Here is a 25,493-nt window from a genome sequence, read left to right as displayed (position 1 = left end):
GTGAAATTAATGATGCATATAAAAACCTGATGGGGGAGAAAGAAAACAGAGCCGGACTCTTTTCAGCAGTGCCTAATAAAAGTTCAAGAAGCAAAGGGCTCAAACTGAATACAGGAAATTCCACTTAAACATCAGATTTTGGTTTGGGGTTTTGTTGTTTATTTTTACTGTGGCAGTGACAGAACAATGGACAGGCTGCCTAGAGAGGTTGTGGAGTCTCTATCTTTGCAGTTATTCAAAACTCAACACAGCCCCTACCAAGCTGTTTTAGTTGACCCTGCTTTGTGTATGGGTGTTGCACTAGGCCACCTCCAGAGGTCCCTTCCAGTCTCCACCTTGTTGTGGTTCTGTAACAGAACACAGCTCTCCCGAGTCCCAGGGTAATGTTCTCAATGAAATGGTTACTGGGATTCTGGACTTCTGCTCTTTTTTTTTTTGTTGTTGTTTAAATGTGGCCAACAGAAATGTATGTTCAGGTACGGAGATGCACATGTGCAGATGGTCTGTACATTTGTGTGGATACCTGGAGAATCCCTCCATATGTAGGCAAGGCAGTGCATGCAGCCAGGCTGCCAGAAGAAAATGTGAAAAATTGCTGAATTCCACCTAGACAGAATTTCCAGCTGGAAAAAAGAGGATATGTCTGGGGAAACCTGGCCATGAGTTATTCCTGCCTCCAGGAACCTGTGCTGACTCTTTCTCTGCACAGAAGAGTTTCTCTTTAAATAAATACTCACCTATTCAAACAAGGTCTTTGCACACATGAAACAGTATATTCGTCATTTGATTATATTGTGAGTTACTTACTATTCATCACTCTATAGTCTTCCTTTAAAAATTTCTTACCTATAGTAGTCAAGGGAAAGAAAAGAGAGTGCGTGGTTGTGTTTATACATAAAGGCCTCCTGCTTCTGTCATAACATATTCAGCTTGCATGGGCACAATTAACTAATGCAGTTGTGCACTGGTTTAATTTATGCACATTGCTGGAGAAAAAAATAAGCTGTAGAAGAAGTTTATTCGGGGTTATTTTTACTGCTTTTCATTGTAGCTGTGTCATATAGTTCTCTTGCTGTGTTTCACTCCTCTCTGCAGTACTATGACTGCAAAATATATGAATACAAAATGCTGCAAATTGGATGACCTCCCAGGTGAGAGAGGGAAGGAATAATCGAGGAGCTGACAGTTCAGAGCTCAGTAATTTCTTCCTGTAACAGTATATGGATCTACTCTAATCAGCAAATACCTTCCTCTTGCTGCATGACAGAAGTGCTAGGTCTGTCAGATAACTCATTTACAGCAAACCCAAATCAGCTCTACCCACAACGTGGCCACCTCCAGAGGGCGATGACTGACTGATTAATGTTTGTGCTGCAGTAGAAAATGGTTGCCGGATTATCCTGGATTAATCCAGTTCCGATGCTGCAGCTGTTTAACAAATTACAGATTCACTGCAGAAAGGTGCAGAGTCTGACAAGCAAAGGTCTCTGTCTAGTTGGAGTGACAGAAGAAATCTGACCCAGTAATGTAGGAGAATTTGGCCAACGCAAACTGTCATGAGATCTTTAGTTCTTAGAAATAACCAGACCTTAATTTCTGGTATAGCATTTGTTTGTGCTGTCCCTTGCAGGAACTAATCCATAAGTATGTTTAAACTAGACCAAAACAGGAGAGGAAATCAAATCAGTCAGCATCAATTGTTCTAATCTTCCAGGTTTACACTAGCAGCTTGCTCTAATGTCTTCTAGCACCGAATGGTCCCGCTGTACAAGTCACCATTCCAGGGATGGATTTACCAGGAATGGGGGGTGTGTGGGTGTGGTAGCTTCCTTATTAACATAATTTGGTGCAGAAATTGCTTCCAGTGAGAAACAGATGCCCAGCCCCACCTTTCATATGACTTCATATTCCTCTACCTGCATTTCAGGTGAGAAACTAATGGCAACAACTCCTGCAGCATCCTGGGATGTTGTGAGTGGTCCATGGGTTTCTGTCCCCAGCTTCCACACCACTGGTTTCTGTCTGAAGAATATAACTCACGTTCCCCTTTCCCCCTAGACTGTTATTATCATTTTGCTGCTTAGCTGTCTCTTTCATTCTTCCATGTCCTTTTTCCTGGTGCCAATGAACCAAAGTCCACATCCCAGCTCTGCACAGAAAATGGTGATCAGTTTTGTGGAAAAAAAAAGTGTAAGGCCAGGACAGAATTTCAACACAGAAAAGTATTCTCTTCTTGTGTGCATGTCTTTGAATTTAAACTGCCGCTTTGCACTCAGTGCTGTACTACATTGCCACATTTACAATTAGCTCTGGAGCTGGAGTATGTGCTCTGCAGCCAAGATGCACACAGTGCTGCTCTGTGCTTTGTGAACCATGCCACAAAGGGTCATGGGTCAAGAAGAGTTTATTTCAGTGACAGGTGACATTAGGACACATTTAGCTGGTGAAGGAAGTTGCGAAGCCGCTGGCCATCATATTTGAGAAATCATGGCAGTCAGGTGAAGTTCCCGACAACTGGAAAAAGGGAAATATAACCCCCATTTTCAAGAACAGGAAAATGGATGACTCGGGGAATTACAGACCAGTCAGTCTCACCTCTGTGCCTGGCAAAATCTTGGAGCAGATTCTCCTGGATGGCATGCTAAGGCACATGAAAATCAACAAGGTGCTTGGTGACAGCCAGCATGGCTTCACTAAGGGGAATCCTGCCTGACCAATTTGGTGGCCTTCTATGATGGGGCTACAGAACTGATGGCCAGGGGTAGAGCAGTTGATGTTATCTACCTGGACTTGTGTAAAGCGTTCGACACTGTCCCACACAACATCCTTGTCTCTAAATTGGAGCGACATCAATTTCATGGATGGACCACTCAATGGATAAAGAACTGGCTGGATGGCCTCACACAAAGAGTTGTGGTCAATGGCTCAATGTCCGGCTGGAGACCAGTAACAAGTGGCGTCCCTCAGGGGATTGGTGTTGGGACCGGTCTTGTTCAACATCTTTGTCGCTGACATGGACAGTGGGATTGAGTGCACCCTCAGCAAGTTTGCTGATGACACCAAGCTGTGTGGTTCGGTTGATATGCTGCAGGGAAGGAATGCCATCCAGAGGGACCTTGACATGCTTGTGAGGTGGGCTGACGCCAACCTCATCAAGTTTAACCATGCCATATGCAAGGTCCTACACCTGGGTCAGAGCAATCCCAGGCACAGCTACAGGCTGGGCAGAGAAGAGATTCAGAGCAGCCCTGTGGAGAAAGACTTGGGGGTGGTGGTTGATGAGAAAATGAACACGAGCAGGCAGTGTGCACTTGCAGCCCAGAAAGCCAACTGTATCCTGGGCTGCATCAAAAGGAGTGTGACCAGCAGGTTGAAGGAAGTGATCCTGCCCCTTTACTCTGCTCTTGTGAGACCTCACCTGGAGTATTGTGTGCAGTTCTGGTGTCCTCAACATAAAAAGGACATGGAGCTGTTGGAACAAGTCCAGAGAAGGGCCACGAGGATGATCAGGGGACTGGAGCACCTCCTGTATGAAGACAGGCTGAAGAAGTTGGGGCTGTTCAGCCTGAGAAGAGAAGGCTGCATGGAGACCTCATAGCAGCCTTCCAGTATCTGAAGGGGGCCTATAGGGATGCTGGGGAGGGACTCTTCATTAGGGACTATAGTGACAGGACAAGGGATAATGGGTTAAAACTTAAACAGGGGAAGTTTAGATTGGATACAAGGAGGAAATTCTTTCCTGTTAGGGTGGTGAGGCACTGGAATGGGTTGCTCAGGGACGTTGTGAATGCTCCATCCCTGGCAGTGTTCAAGACCAGGTTGGACGAGGCCTTGGGTGATATGATTTAGCGTAAGGTGTCCCTGCCCATGGCAGGGGGGTTGGAACCACATGATCTTGAGGTCCTTTACAACCCTAACTATTCTGATTCTATGATTCTATGTCTTTGACTGGGGAGGCAGTGTGAAAACATTAGCAGCAATCCCTCTCTTCCCTCTTAGCACGGAAAGATGGGGCTGGTTCTTAGTTTACCTTTGCATTTAGCATTGACTCTACATAACATAGCTAGAGGGGATGGAAACACAGTCTACTTATTTTCATTTCCGTTTTACCAGCTTGAATTAGGACCAGGCTAATATTATCCCAGAATTGTTACTATTTCCTTAATACTCCGAGACCTCTTTGTGTGGTTTTATTACCCTTGGCTTGCGGACCACTGTGTCCACAGCACAAAAGCCCCTGTCACTCTTCTTGGTCATCTTCACTCTTTGTGGAGATCTTGGACTATAAGCCATAAACTAGTGCCATGGGCAGAAAAGATAAATTGTCTCTTATATTTCCCAAGACATCTTTCTGCATCATAGCATGACTGTTACATAAAAACCTGCATTTCAATAAACTGACCTTTTGGGGGATTTTTTATTAGTTTTGTGAGTGCTTTTTATGGGTTCTTCTATGTCATGACCCAGCACCTGTCGCAAGCACTTAATTCTAGCAAAGGACTTTTAAAAAATACATATATAGAAACTGCTAGTAGAAAACCTAACATTCCTGAAGAATGTTACTGTTCAGTTTTATATGCTACCTTCTCTTGGTGGGTTTTGCTTCTTGCAGTCTATCTAGCTGCAAGGAGTCATCAGAAATAGAAGTGACACAGCAAAAGCTACTATGATAGTTTGCAGGTTTAAAAAAAAAAGCTGTCTTAACATAGTTTTTCCTTCCAAGGTAGAATGTACCTTCAGTTGGAAAAACATGCGTGCACATTGTTAATGCAGCATCTCTTTTGCGTAGTTCTATTTTACAGTGAGTCATCTGCTGTCTGGCTTTGTATATCTACACAAGAAATAGGTGGGAATCAGCTTGGTTTCTGAAATTCCCTTTGATGTATTGACTGAAAAATTTGTGGTGGTCATGTTTTAGCGGGAGAAGAAAAAGATTAAAAGTATAATAAAGAAAACTAGCAAGCATGTGTGTTCACCAGATTTTAAAGATAACGTCTGACAAACGCAGATACAGTTTCCACAGGGAAGGATGATGAAGAGCAAGATTGCTCAACACCTACAGAAGTGAACCTTTGCCAACTCCTGCTCTCTGAATAAGAACTTGTCTACTAAAGGAATTAAGGAAAACATTGAGCCAGCTCAACTGATTTACAAACTAATGTTGAAAGAGTTACAAAAATTGCTCAGTGAGAGTATGAGGGCAGCAGGGAAGCAAGTTTGTCTTTCTTCTGAATTGTAACACAAAAACCATCATATGTTGTGTCCTTACCTCCTCCAATTTCCTTCTTTTTGTCCTCACAGTTGAGAAAATCACAGTATGTTTTTTATCCATTTATGGTTAAGGCAATAAAGATTACTTCCAAACTCTTGGTTGCCCTAACTTAATTATACTTACAGTAGAATTAAACCACAGCAGTGCTGAGGATGTCTGTTTCTTGGGCACTCTGCCAGCTAAATCACCACCATAAACCTTTTTCATTATCTGGGAAGTCTTCCTTAACAGCCTTCTCCATAAAATGTCAGAAAGGTATCTGTAAGTTGTGGCTAAATCTGGTCGATTAAGAGCAGGAAATTAAAAGTTAACACTCCAGCACACTATTCTCTTTTCTTGGGTTTTTTTTTTCTTCTCCAGAGAAAAGCACTGTGTGCTGGTAACATATATTCTATTCGAAGGTCAGTAGCAGCCCATGAACATGACCAATTGCTCAGATCTGAGTCTTTCACACCTCCCAGTCAGAGATGATAGCTGTGTGCATCAGCAACCATTTCTGAAATCTTTTGATTGTGTGCTTCTGTAGGGAGAGGACAGTGATAAATTGGTTTTGAAATAGAAAAAGTGCATGTTGCTTTTCTAAAAGAAAAAGCCACAGCCTCAGAGTGAGCTCATTGATCAGTGGAGAGCCTAAAAGCAAATTTTAATACCAGGTCTTAGACATCCTATTGGAGTCAAAGAAGATGACAATATGGTTGCATAGAAACCGTAGGTTTCAGAAACCTCCAGATTTTTCTTCATCCCACTGTTCCACTCACTCTGGTGAGGTGCTAAACTTTGGCCAGGTGAATCTCAGCCATTATCTATGCTTCACCCTGTGCTGTGAAATACTGAAATGACCACATAACCAGCATTCAGTTGTCTGTCATCAGCTTACTGTCACTGGCGCATCCCATGCCTCCTACTAACCTCGTCACCACCAAATGTGGTAACAGAATGGAGACCTACAGAGATCCTGCTTGAAGAGCTTGAGATAGAGTTTGTATAAAAGCTCCCAAGAGGAGTACATGCCTGTGCCTGCTGCCTTGTGTCTTTCCAATAGAAAAAAGAGAAACCGAGTGCCTAGAACTGCAGTAGCTAGTAGGCAGCACCTCATAGTATGTAGCAAACGTATCCCATGAATCTAATAATATCTTGTGTTTGGGTCATGGTTATCATTTTTTTCCACGAGGTCCTGCTCACGTGTTTTATAGACATCAGTCAAGTACTGCAATGTCCTTGGAATTCCAGCAACAAGCCACTGTCTAAATGCAAGTAGCACTGTAAAAGAGAGCATTAGTCCAGTTCTGTTCCTGTGGCAGCATTTTTAGCTGAGTTTCAGCAGTATGGCGTTGTTTGGCTCTCCCCTTTTACTTCTGCTCCTACTCTAGCATCTGCAGAGCCCACTTGGATCTCTGTAGCCGTCATCACTGTTCTGCTGTGCCCTGCAATGGCAAAAATGGTCCCAAACTACCTGCTCCAGCCTGCCATCAGTGTGGGTGCTCATGTGGCTAGTGCTTATTTGTGCAGCACCACACTAGGCCATGCTTTGCTCCTGTATCTGCCTGTACTGAGAGATGCTATAGAAATTCTTGCTTTGCCTCTCCTTGTTCTCTGGGGCTGTACATTTGTGTTGTGCTCATGTGTTGTGCAAAATCAGCTTCTCATTCTTCATCGACTCTTTTTTCCCCTTGATATCTCAGTCAGGCAGTGTGACAAAAGCATGCTTTGCAACTATCTAACCTGATTTGGTGCTTTAGGCCAGCTCTGCAAAGTTATGCAGCCGTCCTTATCTCAGAAATGAGCTGTGGGACAATATGTCTAAACTCTTACTTTTCTCTAATCATTCTGATCAAGACAGATGATGAAATCAAAGCTTTTGCTCCCTGGCTGGCGAATTTTCCCCACCTATCTCAAAGTTGCATTTGAAATTTCCTTTTGCTCTCCATTGCTTGTGGGAAGAGATTTTAGCAAGTCAGAGTAAAAACTATTTTGAAAGTATTGTGCCTTTCTATTCAGAGAATAAAGTCACTATGAATTAACTGTTAAGATGCCTGCACAGTCTGGAATTTTAGACCCTAAAACACATCTGCAATTGCTGTGTGAATCAATTAAAAACTGAAGTTAAAAAAAAAGAGGCAGTATTATTCTACTGAGGCAAACAGGGAAAGAAATAGGTCCTCTGATACTGCTTAGGGAAGATAGGCAACTCCATAGCTCACACTTTGCAATCATTTCTGTAACTGAAATGAAGTGTCTCAAAGACTTAAATTCTTGTGACTTGCTTCACAAAACACACTCCTTTTCTTATGCTTACATTACAATAGTGTCGTTTGTTTAAAATGCACTAATTAATTTCTTCCTGAAGTTAATGCAGTCCTTCTAAAATTATTGCTGTTGTAACTGAGAAATAAAGTTAAAAACACCACCAAAAAAGTATCAGGACATCAGGTTTCTGTACTGCAGACGCGAGAGGTTAGAGGACTGGAGATGCTGCTGAAAATCTTTTCCCTCCCACAGCAGTCTGAATCTTAAAAGAAAAAGGAAAAAAATAAACAAAACACCCACCAACAACAAAAACCTAGACCTTTAATTATACCCTAATCATCTTGATCAGAGCAATAAATGTAACAGATGTGAGGCAAGTATGTGTGTGAGAGTGCAGGACAGAGAAAGGTTTAGGGCAAGGATCAGTGGAAAATCTTTAGAAATGATGTAAGAGAAAGCAAAGGCAGGGATTGGAGTTTGTAGCCTACAGCAGAGACTATAAAAACTCTGACAGAAAGCTGAACTTTAGGGACAAGTTAGGGGGAAGAACATAGCAGGACCACTAAGGTTGGAATTTCTTGTATCCAATGCAAGGTAAGAGGAGCGAGGACAGAGATGTTCTGGGGATGTTTTGTGTCTTCTGCTTTGTTTACAGAAGCTTTCTTCCCTTCTGTGCTTGCTTCCTTTTATTTTTTCTTTTTTCAAGTTTTGATATTAACAGGCATGCACAAGGTATACACATGCCCATGTCTGATGGGAAATGCACAGCTTCTTTTCCACTTTGGGGTTAAGATAATAAGATGCTTATCACCTAGTATTTTTGGTACTAAAACAGGACTAAGAATATTCAGTGGAAACTCAGTTCCTTCAGTTAATCAGCCAATATTTAAACTAAATGTGTCAGTGTATTTTACAACAGTGACTAGTTACTTCCATGTTTTTGCAGTGCTTTGCAGTAAACTGCTGTCTGTTTATATTGTTATGGACTTTCCTCTGTGTATGTTACTGTCAAATGCATATTACTTTTAATATAAACTGAAAAACTATGACATAATAGTTCCTTTGCATTGCTAAATAACATATGTGGTAGACAAGTTTGCTGCATATAATGTATGGTAAACCACAAGATAAATGATTTATGGAATGTCTTTCATTTATGAACCTGCAAGAGGATTTTATTATATACCATATTAGATAGATATTGATCCAGATTCTTCCACAGTCTTGCAATAATAGAATAACCGTGCAAAAACATTCCTACCCAGAACAATTACCCAATGATCTAACTACTTTGGCTTTGTAAATGAAGGCAGACTCTGATTCAGTGATAGTCATTGTAATTTCTTCATTCTGAGTTCAAAGCTATTTCACTGGTTTTTTTTTGCCTCCCAGACTGGAGTTGTACAAGTAAATACATGTGAATAACCTTTAGTTTTGATGTCCAGAGGCTACAGTGAAGTTCAGAATCCACTAATTTTTGAAGCACAAGCACTTAGTGCCTTTAGCATTCCTTACTTGGCTTTTCAATTTGGAATTTCCATCCGCTTATGGGGAGTGCAGAACTGAAAGTTGAGGAGCTGCAGGAACATATTGTGCTCCTGCCCACTGATTCACTCAGAGAGCCTGAGGCAAATTACTACATGTATCTGCCTCTGCTCACCTGTATTCAAAATTCAGCTCAATCTACATTTCTTGTAAAACACTTTAAATGTAATGAGGATTACCAGTCAAGTAATCCACCTTAAACCAGGCAAATATATGGTGTAAATGATGGGAAAACTGCAAAATATAAGTGGCCAGGCCAGGTGTTCCTCAATATTTGAAAATACCTGCCACGCTGATTTCAGTAAATTAGGGCTTTGTTTTCACTCTTTGAATGAATGACCAGTGTACCTCTCTGGGCTTCTAAAACAGCAAATTAAAAATATGAACCACACAACAGTTTTAAGAGTTCTCTTGACTAACCATGAAAAAGATTGCAAGTGATTACAACTTTCTTTTTCATCTCAGTCAATCCAGAGAAACAGATTATACTCTCTAATTTCCATTTGCAGTGCATCTTCACCAAGACTTTTCTTCAGGTAATATCCTTGCTTAGAACACTTAAGTGTTTAACCAGTAAATCAGCATCAGTGTTTGAGTCTCGTTAAGAAATTCCAATGCCATTCTTGTCTCTTAGGAGCTTATCTTAAAGGCATATCTTGAAGGATATGTTTACTAGGCTTTAAATGGTCTCTGTTTTTATACTGATACTGTATTTTGCTAATATACTCTTCATACCAGGTACAAAGAACTTTCACTTACCACTCCAATGATGAAAGGAAAGGAGATATTTTTTCCTAATACAGGAATATATTTCTAGATTTTTATTGATAGAAAAGTTTCTTGGTTTTACTTCAAATGCTGAAGATGGCACTCTAATAATGAATGGTTTTTAGTTCTCATGCTAAGGATGAAGAAAGCTAAACATGAAATTGTTAGAAATGGTTAGAAAAGTTGGCACATTCAGTTAGTACATATATAAATAGCAGAGGGTTGAGAGTTTGTTGGCAATGAAGAATAGTCTAATAATGTTTTGTTTTCCATTATGCATACCAGAAATACTGCAGATCTTTCAATTACCTTACTTAGGAAAGGTGCAAATAGGTTCTTCCTAGTAAGAGGTATTTTCTTACACTTCATATCATCCTCCTTTTATAATAATCCTGAGGCTTCTAGATGCATTTTACCACTTCTATTTGTGTCTCCAGCTTCATGGTCTACTTTTATGGAATTGACTTGAGCTGGGAGTTTTAATTTCTAGAATCTGTTGTTAAAAATGGATTTATTACACAGTGTAGTCAGCTTTGCGACATGTCCAACTTGTCTCCTTCCTGCCCATTCTAAGGAAAAGTGTCCTCATTTGTTCTGCGTGGCCATTTGGTTTCATGGTTTGTATTCAAATGAAGAGATGAGGACCATGACTGACTGGTCTTTCACAAGCATTTGTCCAACTTTGCTAGTCATTTTTTCCTGAATTGTGTTTGTGTCTGTTAAGCAAACGTACCTCAGCAAGGCTGTGTTCATTTGTACACTTCCCAAACTCTGCATTGGAACTAGGGGACACATTTTCAGTCTTTCTTCATACGTGTTTTGCAGTTTGCATGATGCTCCCACAAGCTTCGTGTCTTCCACAGGCAGGGTCAGTGCAGAGTCTAGTCCAAGCCCTGAAGAAATTAAGAAATTGCTGCATTCATACAGATGGTAGGAATAGTTCTATATTGAGCCTCTCTGACCACATCTGTGCCTACCAAAAGCACAGCTATCAATAGCTTAGTTAGCATTTGTAATAGATAATTCAGTAAAATACAGGCAAAGATGACTGTCATTGTGATAACAAAACACGTCAGGACCAAACACTGCAAATCATACAGTGAGTGCAATTATTGAAATGAAGACTTTGAAAAGTTATGACTAATCAAAGTGCCTTCTTGAGAAACCTTTAAGGAACTTAATTTTCAGAAAGTGGAACATCCTTGGCCTTGAAATACTGCCTGACAAAATGTTTCATTTGGAACACAGAAATACCTAGGCATTATCTCAAAATCAGTACTCATACTCCTCTTGCATAAATTCATGAATTTTAAGTTCTCTCTGATTCCATCAGATGAAAACTACCTGCATCTATTTATCCATGTAGTCAGGAAACTGAAAATAGAAGGTAATTTACTTCGCAGAAGTTGTCAGTGTCTATACCATGTATCTAATGGAAATACATGGCTTTGTTTAAAAATCTACACCTACTCCAGAAATTATTAGTAACACAACCTGACACTGACTACTTACATTTAATTTCACCAGAGTCCCATGATTCAATGTCTTGCTTCAGTATTTTTTTAGAAAGCAGTATGTGAGAAGTGCTCCATATCATATCTACGGGATGAGAACAGAAACACCACTTCAACCTATGTTTGGACTCTGCTTTTGTTTCTGAGGGTGGGTTTTGTTTAGACTTTTGTCCATTTTCTTTGATATATACATGACTAGAAACTTACACTTGAGATACACAAGGTCCCTTAGGAATTTTTGAAGAACTGCTGGTGTGGGCATGTTTTTCACTCTGTGGTAATGAACATGATCAGAAGATCCACCCTACAACTTAAAAAGCTGGGCAAATCTTTCTCAGCAGGAGCAGACTTGTTCTCAGAGCTACACACAAGCCATTTTGAAGTTGTTCTTTTGGTAAGATACTCATCCGTCATAACTTTTTTTGACCAGGGTGATATGATTTAGCGTGAGGTGTCCCTGCCCATGGCGGGGGGGGTGGAACTAGATGATCTTAAAGTCCTTTCCAACCCTAACTATTCTATGATTCTATGATAATCAGGTGTCCATTCCAAGGCTAGTAAGGTCAATGTTAGGACTCAGTGGTACATTTGATTAAAATAGGTTCTATTTTGTAGCATTGGAGCAGCGATAAAACACCTCAGTAACTGTCTTGTATACACAGCTGTGATTTCCCCCAGTCAGTTGGAAGAGGTCTTTTTTGGCTAACAGGTAATGGAGGCTCACCAGTACCATCCCAGTGTTCGTAAAGCAGGTCTGGAGTCCTAAAGCAGTCTGGAAGCCCCGCTAGGAGCTTCCCAGTACCTGTAGGATAGTCATGCTTTGGCTCTGCATCAGGTCAGCTTGAGAGCATACAGCACAAAACCCCAGGGGCTTCTGGGCTCCTCCACAATGTGCTCGTTGCAAGAGCAAGGTCCTCACTTGCATATGAGCTCAGGCATGTCCCATGTTGGTGTTGCAACAACAAGCAGAGCATACTCATCCATATATAGTGGCAGCTGAAGTGAAAGGTTATGGTGCAAGGCATGATGTCTTGCCTCAGTTCTCTTGCTAACAGGCCAGCAAGAAAAATAAAGCTCTTGTGATTTATGCTTACAGAGTAATCTCCACAATAATGTGAAATATGATAGTGCAAATGGGTAAGAGCAATGATAGCTGTTACCATTTTTGACAGGCAATGGTTTTGGAGCTTAGTGATGAATTGCATTCTGTCTGGGGTTTGTTCAGCCCACTTATCTTCAAGATGTCATTTTGGGTTTTTGTTTTGTGTTTTTTGTTTTGTTTTGGGTTGTTTTGGCTTTTTTTCTTTAAAAGAATAATATCTTTCAAGTTTTCTGGTTTGATGTTGGAGACTTACAGTTTGTTTGGTAAAGAATTTTGCTTTCTTGTGATCTTTTCTTGGAAAATGGCTCTGCATAGATTCCTGAGAAGAAGTTTTGAATGTTTATACTGCTTTGATAAGGTAGGATAATGTTGTCTCTTTTATCTTTAATTTTGTTTTAATTGGACCTGCAACAACATCCCTAATTATATGAGGAATTTTAGTTTTGACACTTTTCAAGCTCAAATATCACTAAAACACATAAATATGTCTGAATTTCAGACTTGGAATAACATTTAGTGAAGGGTAAACCATATTTTATGTCAAATAACACCAGACCCTGAGATATTAAAGACATGGAATTATACCCCAATCCCTTGACCTATCTGTATAAGATTGATGGTAAAGTGTTTTCCAGAAAGATGGAAATTCAATAGAAGTGGTAAAGGTGAGTTTTACAAAGACCCATGTGGTCATAAGACCTTTGCTTATTCTCCTTCAGCAACAAATAATGCCAAGCCTCACTCTAGGTCTCTTTTGCAATGAGTCAAGGTTAAATTCATATGGGGTAAAGCAAAAACCAGTGTATACCTGGAAAAGCCCCTTTTGGCAGGAGGGCTCTGCTTATCCAATTGCTCAGATGAGCTCAAGGAGGAAAAGCAACAACTTATTTTAACAACTAAGATCCTGTGACATGGCTGAATGTGAAAAGCGAAGCCTGGCAGAAAACAGTGTGATTTTGATTACGTTTACATAATCCTCTTTGCATCCTAAGTTTTGCAAATGCTTTTCTAGAGCTAAACTGCTTCCAGTAGAACAACCCTGCTTCTTTCTCCTTCCTTGGTCCCACCAGAGCATGAGAATCAGCACAACGGGTTTTTGCTGGGCTTAAGTTTTGCTCTGTTGTAAACCAGCAATGCTGCTTCTTAGCTACTCATTTCCATGGGAACTAGAGCCAAGCTTTAAGTCCTTACAGTTTCCTTCTCTTTTAATTTCACTGGCATTGAGTTCTGACCAGTTAATCAAATGTCTTTTGCGTTGCAGGTGCCTTAATATTTATTTTGATTAGTGCACCAGTCGCTATTTTTAGCAACTTGGTCCCTGGGTTGAATGAATACCAGCACAGACCTTAAACCATAATAAACCTGTGTTTTTAACCTTGCCATTTATTTTTATGTCTCTGTTTCCAAATAATCAGGATGTGGTTACCTGTGAAGGCAGTAGACTACTACTTCAAATTTCAATGCACACCCACATACAAAAATATACATTGTAGAGGGTTACAGCTTTAAAAACACCCAGACAGACTCTTGTCTGACTTTAATGCTGTTGCCACTGAACTGAGAGACAGTGGTACCACCTGGCTTATTGCTTTGATTTTGTCCTTTGATTCCAGTGAGCTAAGTCTGCTTCATCCCTACAGAATAACCAGCAGCTTTCTTCCTCACTACTGATCCCTCATGGACAATATATATATAAAAAATATTGTATGTATAATATATAACGAGGTAACCAAATAACAGAATACAGAAGCACATGTAAAACATATTGGAAAAAGCCAAGTGTTTTTCTAAGAAGCAACACTACAAATATTGTATCCTTACATTATAAAACTGGACTCCAACACTTTTGTGGCTTTTCTCCTTTGTAGTGTGGGGAAAAATTACAAAGTCAAATGTTTTTTACCATGTATTTCTGCCTGATGGGAAATTTTCTATGCAGAGGATGAAATGACTGTCATACATCATGGAAATGTACATACATCCTTTCTGTTTCTGTTTTTGCCAAGTGAAGAATCAGCAAACAATGGCAGAATCAGGCTTGAATTACACTCTGGACCTGGAGACAGAGTAATCAGCAAATTAGTAGATACCTTTGGCACTAGAGGCCCCAGCCTAGTTCTTATTAACATCAGCTGAAATATTCCCACCTGGAATATTTCTTTTTCAGGTGTGGGAGCTGCATAATTTTTTTCCAGGATCCCAGGAAGATCATGGAAGTTGTGGCTTCTGGTAACTCATGTGAGGACTGGTGAAATGCAGCCTTGCTTTCAAAATGCTGCTGGAGAGGTGTGTGATTTCTGTAACAGGTTTAAGCAGCTATCCAGCATCGAGGAGGTCATTGTCAACCTGGGTGACTATGAGCTAAAGTCTCCCTGCTTACAAGTGAGTGTCTAGTTCATCTAATTTTAACAGAAGTTTGAGGTCATTACTGCTGCCACTTCAAGGACTGGGCCATGCACAGAAACAAATTGAAAGATTTGTAGGGCTGTAAAGAATGAAAGAGGAGGGAGCTCACTTTGCAACCAAAGGTGAATAGCACTCAGCTGACACTATTTGGTTGCTGGGTTTTATACAGTGACTCTGTAAGAAAAAACATAGTAACAGCTGTGGAACAGAATCTCCCTTTGCTTTCAGTTCTTTAATACCTTTGGAGCAAGGTTCCAAGGGAACACAGCTGTGAAGTTGTTAACAGATTGTTCTCCTTCGCAGATGCTGCAGTTCCAGCTTGTTGTGGTGCACTTGGCCCTTGTGATTACCCTGCTGCAGTGGCATTCTATCTCAGTGCTCTTTGTGGGGGCAGCTTCAGAGGTAGGTGAATGTTTCTGGTGGTAGTCACATAACACTGCTCTTCCTTTCGCTGTTCTTTGCCACAGAGTGTAGAAGACAACACAGTACCCTAACAGTGCTGGAAGGTAAACAACCAGTATTGAGTCCACAAGGGCAAAGGAGGAGCATAGTGAAGAGAGTGATTCAAATTGTATAGCTCTCGGAGGACAGAATGATTCATGCAATCTCTCCTGAAATGCCATGGGATTTTCTGTGTGTTAAAACACAGTCCAGTGACTTTGGGTAGAAAACTCCCTAAAGAAGGGAATGAGGTGATGGCAAGGGGGGGAGGGAAGCAAACTCTTCTAACACTGAAGGAAAGGTTTTATTCTTCTTAAAGAGAAATACTAGCATGAGAAGTCTGCAGCTTTCAGAAGTCATAAGGAGATCCCTGAGAGAAGATAAAAGTTACAAATTAAAGAAGACTGAACAGACCAGGAGAGAAAAGGTGCAAAATCACTTGCCTAAGCTTGTGAAGGAAAGCAGCAGATGAAACCGGAGAATTGTCTGATGTTTCATGCAGGATATGCAGGGATTGCACCTGAAAACACTTCTATTGCATTCTCTTTTTTATTAATGTCATGCTGACACTGAACACATTTGCCAGGAAAGATACTTATGCAGTGGTTTCATGTCATAAGAAAAATCAAGGATCTGAAAGTTTAATCAAAGTAGCACTATGTAGCTGTAAGGTCTTTACATAGGTTTTTAAGATCAGCTTAGAAGTTAGATGCTTATAGGGGAATACTAATGGATCCTTCTACCTTACTCTGTCTTCAAATGAGGATGCCCTGGTTATACAAAATAACGTTTGTTATAGAAAATAGGGCTTGAGGGAACACTCCACACACCAGTGCTGCAGCAACTGCTGTTCTGGTGCTACAAAGATCTGGCAGTCTGTCTTTAACAATTAAATTTTTTTATTGTGATATATTAATTTGTGAAAAAAAAAATTAAGAACAGAACACCTCCATAGACTTACACTGGACCAGTTCACTTTTTAGCTGCTGACAATCCATGTCGTCTTTTGGCAATGCATTCCACTGCATTCTATGTGTTGTGTTTAATAAGTTGCTCCTTGTATTTGTTTTAAATCCAACATCTGGTGACTTCACTGGGTGGATTGAGAAGCTCTTTTTTCTGGAGGAAAAAAAAAGCTAGTATTTATTCACCTTTTTGCTTTTCATAAGTTTATAAACCTTCCACTCTACCCACCGTAACCCATAATTATCTCTGCTTATCTGTGAAGTTGAAATTTGTTCAGTGGTTCACCACGGGAAAACTATTTTATACTTCTCATTATCATTTTAGCTGTCTCTTCCTACAATTCCATTATATCCTTTTTGAAGACAAAGTAAGTGGGACTGCATGAAGTATTCAGGAGCAGAGGCTATTTTGACCTTCTAGTTTCAAGCATTATTGTAGCTATTTATCCCCACTAACCAGAGGGGAGAGTTCATTCTTTTTTTTAAAGGCACAATTTTTTTGCAAACCTCTATGAAAGTTTTATAACCCTGAAAGGGAACAGAAAGGATTGCTCAGTGCACTTGAAGCTCATAAAAATTAAAGTCAGAGGACAGTATGAGATCCTTCACAAAAGTATTAACAGTGCTACATCATTTGTGTGATCATTGAGGTTATGTCTTCCTCCTTATATAAAGATCACTGTTTTATATACTCCATCACTGGGTATGCCACCCATAAGTAGTGGGAAACATCACCACCACAAGTATGGTGTAGATCACAGACCAAGCACATTAAATCATCCATGTGACGGCTTGCTTTACATTTGTACTAAAATCACTGTCTACGGATGAGAAGATAGAGGAAAACATGCTTCAAGTCACATAACAAAAGTTATATTTAGAAATTTCCATCTAATTCTGTGAAGATCAGGTGGAGCAAGAAGGCGAACAATTCATCTGAAGAAAGAATGATTTGGCTTAACATCTCCTTTTGTAGGTTAGTTGTTGCCCTATTTTTCTGTTATTTGGAAAACAACTATTTCACTTTGATTTGTATCATTTCCCTCTTGACAGACCCCGATGTTCTCAGCTATTCTGGATAGTAAAGTTTGGTTTTCAAAAGATGTTATGCCTAATGTCATAACTAAGGTTCAAAACACTGTGTCAGTTGAACATACTGTTCTTTCCTTTCTTCCTCCCTGCATAGCGTTATTGCATAAATTCTTTGAATGTCAGTGCTGAATGTCAGTGCTGAGCAAGTTTATCATGGGATATTTTTGAGTAACAATGAATTAATTAGTCAGCTTTGGATGGAAAATTCTGTAGAAGTTTTTATTATTATTTATTAGCATTCATTTTAAAAATGAAAACCAGTTTCCTGAAAAATATCAGGATGAATATTGGAGTCTGGTAATTGTGATTGCATTTTTAAAAAGGATTAAATTACTTGGCTCATGCTGTAAGTGATGCTAATCACACTGCTGAGATAGGGATAGTGAGCTGACCTGCAAAAACAGGCTTTGTGAAGTAGTAAATTTTGATAATTCTTGCAATAATAATGAAGGCAAGTTTAATAATTTCAATTCTGTCAAAAAAAAAAATCTCAAACTTTTATAGCAAACTTCTGTGGGTGAAAAATGGCCATGGTTCACAGAAGGATCTTTGTTTTAAAACATCATCCCACGTTCAGTGTTCTAGTGATTATGTATTTATAGGACGGCTGCTGTGATGCTGGTTGAAAATTTTTCTGCAACTTGAGCAGCAAGCAAACATCCCTGCTTTCTTTTGCAGCCTTTGGAACCTTCTGTTGCTCTGGACATGAGAGCACATCCCGTTGCCAGTGGACAGAAGTCAGCCACCAACCTGGCAGCCAAACTATTCCTTCTTGATGAGCTGGTGTCTCTGGAGAATGAGGTGACTGAGACCAAGAAGAAAAGAAGTTTCCCAGGATTTGGGTCCCCGATTGACAGAATTTCTTCAACCTCTGTGGATGTTAAAGGCAAGCAGAGGTAAATTCTTAGATGCTCCTACCAGTGATAAAGTTGGAAGAAGGCTTTTGGTAAATGTCTGAGGTACAGATGGGTTAGCTTTAACCAGCAGCAGATTTAATGGCTAGTTGTGAGGTGCCTCTGATCAGGATGCCAGAATTTCTTCGGAAACCATTCTGGTTGCATGGTGTGTACTCCTTCAGCTGTGATGAATACTACATACATGCACTAATTCATTTATCCTTACAGTGCCATAAAACTAACAAAGAACATTCTAGCTTATGTGGGGTTTTTAGTACACTGCTTTCCACTGATGTGAACTAACATTCAGTTTAATACTGCCTTTTTGATCATAAGATTATTTAAAGCAAAAAATATGCCTGAGGTTTAAAAGCAGAGGGAAGAGCTCGGTATTCCCAAGGCTGAGTTTAAAAGGTATGGTGATGTGCATGTCTTGAATATCAAGATGGAAAGGTTTTGTGAAAATGCCAGATGGCAGAATGAGCTTCAAGATCGCAATCAATTTATGATAAGCTAGGGCTTAATCAATACAGCAGTAAAGCCACAACTTCACAGTACACATTTGAAGATAAGCATGTCTACAGCAGGGCTAAGCAATGATGCTTTATACTGGTGGGGACAGCCCGTGAGTTTGGAGAAAAGCTCCAAAAGGGCTGTTTGCTATATCTGAAAGAGCTTAACTGTCTTGTTCCCTTCTTTCTGCTGTCTTCTTTTGGATAGAATCCCCAGTGCCACAAAGTATTTAATAACATGCTTAAAGCTTAATCTGGAATTGGAAAGTATTCACAAGAGCCAGTCAATACTACAAGTATTATTTTTTTTTTCAGTTTTGCAATATTTTTTTGCTGTTTTTCCATTTATCCACCCAGTCAGCTACTAGGACTTTTTGACTGCAGCTAAAAGGGATAAAATATGAAATTCTTAAAACCCTGAGTAGAACATTCTGTTCTGTATATTTCTTCAAGAGATCAAAATTGTCTCATTCTTTGTTTGCTTTTTAGCATGTTTTCCCTTTCCAGGGAAATACAAGATCATTTTTGAAGCTGCAGTTCCTTTCTTATGAAAAGTACATGGTATTCCCCATTTATCTCATGCTTTATGGGTGGAAATCGTTTGGTGAAATTTGACCAAGTTTTCTAACAGCTTGCCTCTGAAATGGTCATCATCGACCACTAATGATCATTTGCTGAGGTGAGTAGCTCCAGAGAGGATGCCTTCAACAGTGGAGAGAGGGGATACACAGTGTCCAGGGTAACAGGAAGGGCTTCTATAGCTATGTTGCAAACAGAAGGCAGGCTAGGGATAATGTGAGCTCTCTCTGGAAGATATTGGGAGAACTGGCTATGGATTTGGAGAAGTCTGAGGTTCTCAATGACTTTTCTGCTTCAGTCTTCACCAGCAGCTGCTCTGACCACACTACCCAAGTCTTGGAAGGCAGATGCAGTGACTGTTAGAATGAACACCCTAGGCCCACTGTAGGAGAGGATCAGGTTTGAGATCATCTTAAGAACCTGAATGTGCACAAGTCCACAAGACCTGATGAAATCCATTCACAGGTCCTGAAGGAGCTGGTGAATGAAGTTGCTAACCTACTGTCCATCATATTTGAGAAATCATGGCAGTCAGGTCAAGTTCCCGATGACCAGAAAAAGGGAAATAAAACCCCCATTTTCAAGAAGGGGGAAAATGGATGACCCAGGGAACTACAGACCAGTCAGTCTCACCTCTGTGCCTGGCAAAATCTTGGAGCTGATTCTCCTGGATGGCATGCTAAGGCACATGAAAATCAACAAGGTGCTTGGTGACAGCCAGCATGGCTTCACTAAGGGGAAATCCTGCCTGACCAATTTGGTGGCCTTCTATGATGGGGCTACAGAACTGATGGACAGGGGTAGAGCATTTGATGTCTTCTACCTGGACTTGTGTAAAGCGTTCGACACTGTCCCGCATGACATCCTTGTCCCTAAATTGGAGTGACATCAATTTGACAGATGGAACGCTCAACGGATAAAGAGTTGTCTGGATGCCCACACACAAAGAGTTGTGGTCAATGGCTCAATGTCCAGCTGGAGACCAGTAATGAGTGGTGTCCCTCAGGGGATCGGTGTTGGGACCGGTCTTGTTCAACATCTTTGTCGCTGACATGGACAGTGGGATTGAGTGCGCCCTCAGCAAGTTTGCTGATGACACCAAGCTGTGTGGTTCGGTTGATATGCTGCAGGGAAGAAATGCCATCCAGAGGGACCTTGACACGCTTGTGAGGTGGGCTGATGCCAACCTCATGAAGTTCAACAAGGCCAAGTATAAGGTCCAAAGCCTTGGGCAATACAGTGTTGTAAAAGGTGTCCCTGCCCATGACAGGGGGGTTGGAACTAGGTAATCTTAAGGTTCTTTCCAGCCTTAACTATTCTAGGAATAATGAGCTCATCCAATGAGTGATACAAAACACAAAATTCCTCCTTTCCCAGCCTTATCAGCACAGTTTACAGTTTTGTGTTGAGATTATCACCTCTGGGGAGTTGATCAGTTCTTAAGTTTGGGATTGCCTCATTTATTAAAACTAGTTGAGTTGCCTTGATCACTGCGTCGATAGTCAGACACTACCAGAAGCATGGACCGCAGATCAGATCAGTGCTAGCTATGAAACCATAGTAAGACTGAATCTTTAGGTGGAAACAGGCAGAGGCTTCTGAACTCAGAGGCGTAAAACAGGACTGAGCACCCCACTGCTGTTGTGTACACAGTAGATAACAGCCCATTCCTGCACCAGTTAGGATAGTTACGTTTACAGACCAGATAATGACTTTTGAAGTGTGAAAACTGTTAAACAGGTTCAGCCCCCTGAATTAATACAGCGTGTGTAGTACTGCCTGGCAACACAGCAGAAACTTTTGGAAAAGAGTAGATCAAATGTAAGTCCACTTAACAGCTTGTTGTGGCACCCACCAGTTACAACGGGGCCTAGATCCTATCTTGCTTATCAAGGTCAAGTCCTAAAGCTTTGAAAGCATGGGAAAAGCATGCAAGAAGACATGAGTCTTCAGAAGAAGCAGAAAGATCCACAGACAGACAGAGAGACCGAGACTCAGGAATCTTAGAAAAGGCTGCTTTTGAATATAAAACATCACTTTCTCCCTAGTAAGTGCTGAAATAAATATGGTCTGGTTTGCAAGACAGGGAGAGTGCGTTGACTGTCCTGTTGTGGCTCAGGATGGCCACGAGAGGGGAAGCTTCACTGCCTGCCTGCCTGCCTGCCTGCTCAAGCCTTCACAGCCTTTCCCATGGGCATGACTTTACAATTTCCTTCTCTGTTTAACTACAGAGCATGATGGTGTTAGAGCTAATGCTGCAGAACCTTAGCTCCCCCACCCCACAGTCCAGTCTGGGAAATTAATTCCCCTTTTATCAAGTGAGACTCAGTATGAACCCAGCAGCCCAAATTTCCCTCCTGCCCCCCATCAGCTTGTGCCTACAGGTTTGGAAAAGAGTGCTGCCCTTGAGGAAACAGACGAAAGATCAGCTCTTGGCTTTCTTTCTCTGCTTTTTCTGTGTCATAATGCAACAGTGCAGCTACCTGAGGAAGGGACAAAGAGGGCTATACAAATGGCTCACCTTCATTTGGGATGTTTTGTAGCAACTCCAGTGTGACCGATAAGGTGCTCCTTACATACATGATACACTGTCAGCTCCTGTTTCTTAACCTCATCTGAAAAATAGAGGCACTGCGAAATTGGCTGCTGATGCTCTGGGCTTCAGCTCATGCCTGAGAGGTATGAGGAAAGGAGGCTGCTCAGTTGAGACTATGGACTAGACAGATACTTCTTGGTGTGGTTTGCAGAGCCCCCAAAGCCACCAGCTGAGTGAACATGGCCATGCTAGCCCAAAGGGTTAGACTCAAGCACACCATAGCATGCTTTCCTGATAGTTACTTTGCATTTGCCAACTTACAGTACAAAATTTTGTCTTATTTATGTTCCTTGACAAGGACAGAGAAAAGAGTTCATTTTCCAGGGCTTCTCTTGTATCTGCATTTCACTGACAAATATTTCCAAGAGCAGAAGTAAAAGTTATTCTGAGCTGCAGAAACTCTCAACATCTCCACAATTAAATAAAACTTTTGCTGGTGGAAAAAATACTCAAAAATGTTGAATTAAGATGGGAACACTTCTTTTATATATATTTTTTAAAATAATAATAAAATATTCCTACATAGAAATTTCATCATTTTCTCATGCCATTATTTGTGAAATTATCAGGAAATGTAACATATGGAGGAAAAACCAAAACCAACCCCCTCCTGTTTTCAATCTCTTCAGAAGGTTGTTACTATACAATTTTGAGAACAGTGCATTGCAGGAGATCCCATAGGAAAATCCTGATAGAGTTCATCTGTTACTGTGAAATATTTTCTACCTCCTTGCTTATCTTAGTCCTAGTTGGCCCTGGAGATATCAAAGATCCTGGCTAATGGGCCACCTGAAGTGTATGATGCTATGCATGAAACAATTCCACTTTATACATGCAATGTATCTCCTTTCTTTTATGAATGGCAGTTAACCTGTGAAATAATCTGTTTGCTGACAAATAAAAACAGGGATAGTGGATCAACATTAGCCAGTCTGTTAAACAGGTACAACTCCTGCCTATTCTTTTGTAAGACAAGTAAAGCATCTTATTTTTAAACACTCACATCTTTGGCTGCTTCTACACAGCTGTTCTTTCTGAACAATAAGTTGTTAGTGGGATGAATGAAGGAATCCAAGTTGTAGTAGCATTTTTACTACCCCTATGATGTCCTTCCCCAGATTTTTCCCCTTTCCTTGCTTGTCTTCCCTCTGCAGGAAAGTGGTTGAGCTGCCTAAGAGACGTTTTGGAGTTCCTCTTGACCGGATTGGAGTGAGCCATCTTAGCAACACCAAGGGTTAGCAGTTCCTGCAAGTAAGCCAAAGTACTCTGGGTGTGGGCATGCTTGGAGAACCCCACCTACTCTCAGTTACACAGAGGTACTCAAGTCATGCCAGTAGGCTTGGAAAGAGTGGCTTGGGGAATGATGGCTTCTTACAGCGTGGATTGTGACTGTCAATTTAGCTTGAATGCTCTAAATTACAACTTAGTACCCCCCCTACAAAAAACAAGTATTCATGACATTTTCATTTCCTGTGGACCACCTTACAGCGTGCTTGTTCAAGCCTTGCATTTCTGACATGGGAAAACGTAATGCTTACTGCTTTTCTGCCTACAGGTGCTTCTGTTCTGAATGACTGACGCTGTATTGGAAACATTACAGGAATTCAGAAGATGCATCACAACTTACCTTGTCATTGACTAATGATACAGTACTCAAGGAATTGACCTCCTGCAAAATTTTTTCACACTGCATTTTACAAATGTTACATTTACAAATAATAGCATTCAATTCATCAAGTCATAATGCTCTCACAGTTGTGCACAGTGTTACTGATAGGAGGGGACAGAAAGTATGTATATAATTTAATTGCATGGCATTTATTTCTTAAACCAGCAGAACTTCATTATCTTAGCAAGGACTGTTAGATTTTTTTAGATTGAAAATAAAGCCTCCAGAGATGCCAAAAGCAGTCCGTGGAAAGCAGACAGTTTGCTTTGCACATTTCTGTCATGAGGGTGTTTGTTTCGTAGAGGAACGGAGGATTTAACAGTTATGGGACAAACCTAGAATTTATTTCAGCTGCTGTTCGGGAAATGTCTACTGACATCACTAGGAGTTAGTCTGAATAAGAATGGTGACAATACCTTAATATTTGTCCTGATGGTTTTAGTAGTGTTTCTCATATCTCTGCACCATATTCAGACATATTTTCATTGTATGGCAGATCCTGAAATGTGGTGAGACTTCTAGATTCATCTTCTAAGCTGATGAATATATTTCACTTCTCCCTATGCATAACATAGGATAGCATCCAAATATGAAGTCATCTACTTCCTAGGCCATCTGCACCATATGCCTTATTTTAGTCTCTTCATGTGTGCACAGGACATAATCCGAAATCTAATTCTGAAAGTTCAAGTATTTCTTGCTCTGGTAAAATGTAAACATGTCCTCTCCATTTCAGGTTATCTTAAATCCTGTTTCAGGCTTTTCCATGTTTTTTTTCTTTTTTTCCAGATTATAAAATATAGCTGAAAAGAGCTGTTTGCTGAAATCTCAATGCTCACATTTGTAGCTGATGTTTTCTAAACCTTACATGCTTCTTCTTGGTCTTTGGTCCATGTCAGCTAAATTCTTTGGATTGCTATTTTGGGTATAAATCATCCTTAGATTTACAAAAGAAGATATATTGAGAAGGGGATTATGCAGGATAAAGATAAAAAAATCTTTACAAACACTCTGTAACAGGCAGAGAGTATGGCCGGAGACAGGATTTAAGTGTTGAATTCTTAATCTTGTACGAGGCACAAAGCATCTGACCATCAGCTAGAGGAAAATACGGTCAGCTTCTTAGCTACAGGAAAGGAGTTGGGAAGTCAGTGAGCCTTTGAGGCTAAAGCTGTTGTGAGGATTGGGACTTTGGGGGAATTGCCCCATTTCAGCCTGTGGTGGGAGATGAGGCTCACACTCAGCAGTGCAGGTAGCATCCAATTTATGCCTGGGAGGGGGCAGTGTTCAGCCGTGGCAGGGGCTTTTCCCGTTTTTCTCTGTGCTTACAGCTCTGGCCTGAGACGGGCACTGGCCCAGCCACAGGAAGTTTGCAAGAAACTTGTTTTTCTTCACATTTCCAATATAAGATAATGCTGCTGAGAGCAGCTGCACAAACCAGTGAGTCACATCAAGAGATGCCCCTGTCTTTCCCATCAAGCAGAGCAATCTTTAGCTGAGTTGGGTGATCATTCCTCCTTCAGTGGGTGAGTTGTGTCCTTATGGGTGAGGTGAAGCACTGCAGATGCTCTCGAGACCAAGATCTTGAAAGTTGTAGAAAGAAATAAGAGCTGTAAGACCCCATGTGATCATCTTGGGTTTTTTTCCCCTGCTTTTCCTCTGGTCTTACTGCTCATTTTCTGTGTTAAAATTGCATGTGAAGGCTTGAAGAGCTGGATTGAGTGGATGCATCTAGATTGGCTGACTAAAGACAAGATTTCCTGTCCATGCTAGAAGTGAGTCTGTAAATGTAGTCCCAGACAAGCCCAGACTCTGGCTTCTACAGTGCACTGCCACCACCTATCCTAAGCCTACCCTGGGGTTTTGTGAAGTTATCTTCTTGCACTGAG

General features: G+C 40.7%; 1 protein-coding gene across 5 annotated transcripts in view; it reads left to right on the top strand.

Moving 5' to 3' along the window:
* The window catches only part of OSTN (osteocrin), a 104,288-nt gene extending 80,443 nt beyond the window's left edge, over positions 1-23,845 (top strand). For 3 of the 5 annotated variants that reach the window (XM_057427327.1, XM_057427328.1, XM_057427330.1), the window contains exons 2-5: positions 15,158-15,256; positions 18,031-18,248; positions 23,090-23,169; positions 23,491-23,845. In XM_057427327.1, coding sequence (XP_057283310.1) covers positions 15,158-15,256; positions 18,031-18,248; positions 23,090-23,169; positions 23,491-23,513 — 420 coding nt within the window. In that variant the 3' untranslated portion in view covers positions 23,514-23,845. Of the gene's footprint in view, positions 1-7,895; positions 8,114-15,157; positions 15,257-18,030; positions 18,249-23,089; positions 23,187-23,490 lie in introns of those variants that run through there. The other 2 variants (XM_057427326.1, XM_057427329.1) reach the window with 2 other exon arrangements.
* Positions 23,846-25,493: the final 1,648 nt, after the last annotated feature.

This window comes from Pezoporus wallicus, unplaced genomic scaffold (genome assembly GCF_028554395.1).
Source record: "Pezoporus wallicus isolate ANWC-B61680 ecotype Strahan unplaced genomic scaffold, APGP_CSIRO_Pwel_v1 scaffold_7107, whole genome shotgun sequence".
Taxonomy (NCBI): domain Eukaryota; kingdom Metazoa; phylum Chordata; class Aves; order Psittaciformes; family Psittacidae; genus Pezoporus; species Pezoporus wallicus.
This window is presented reverse-complemented; position numbering and strand designations above follow the sequence as displayed.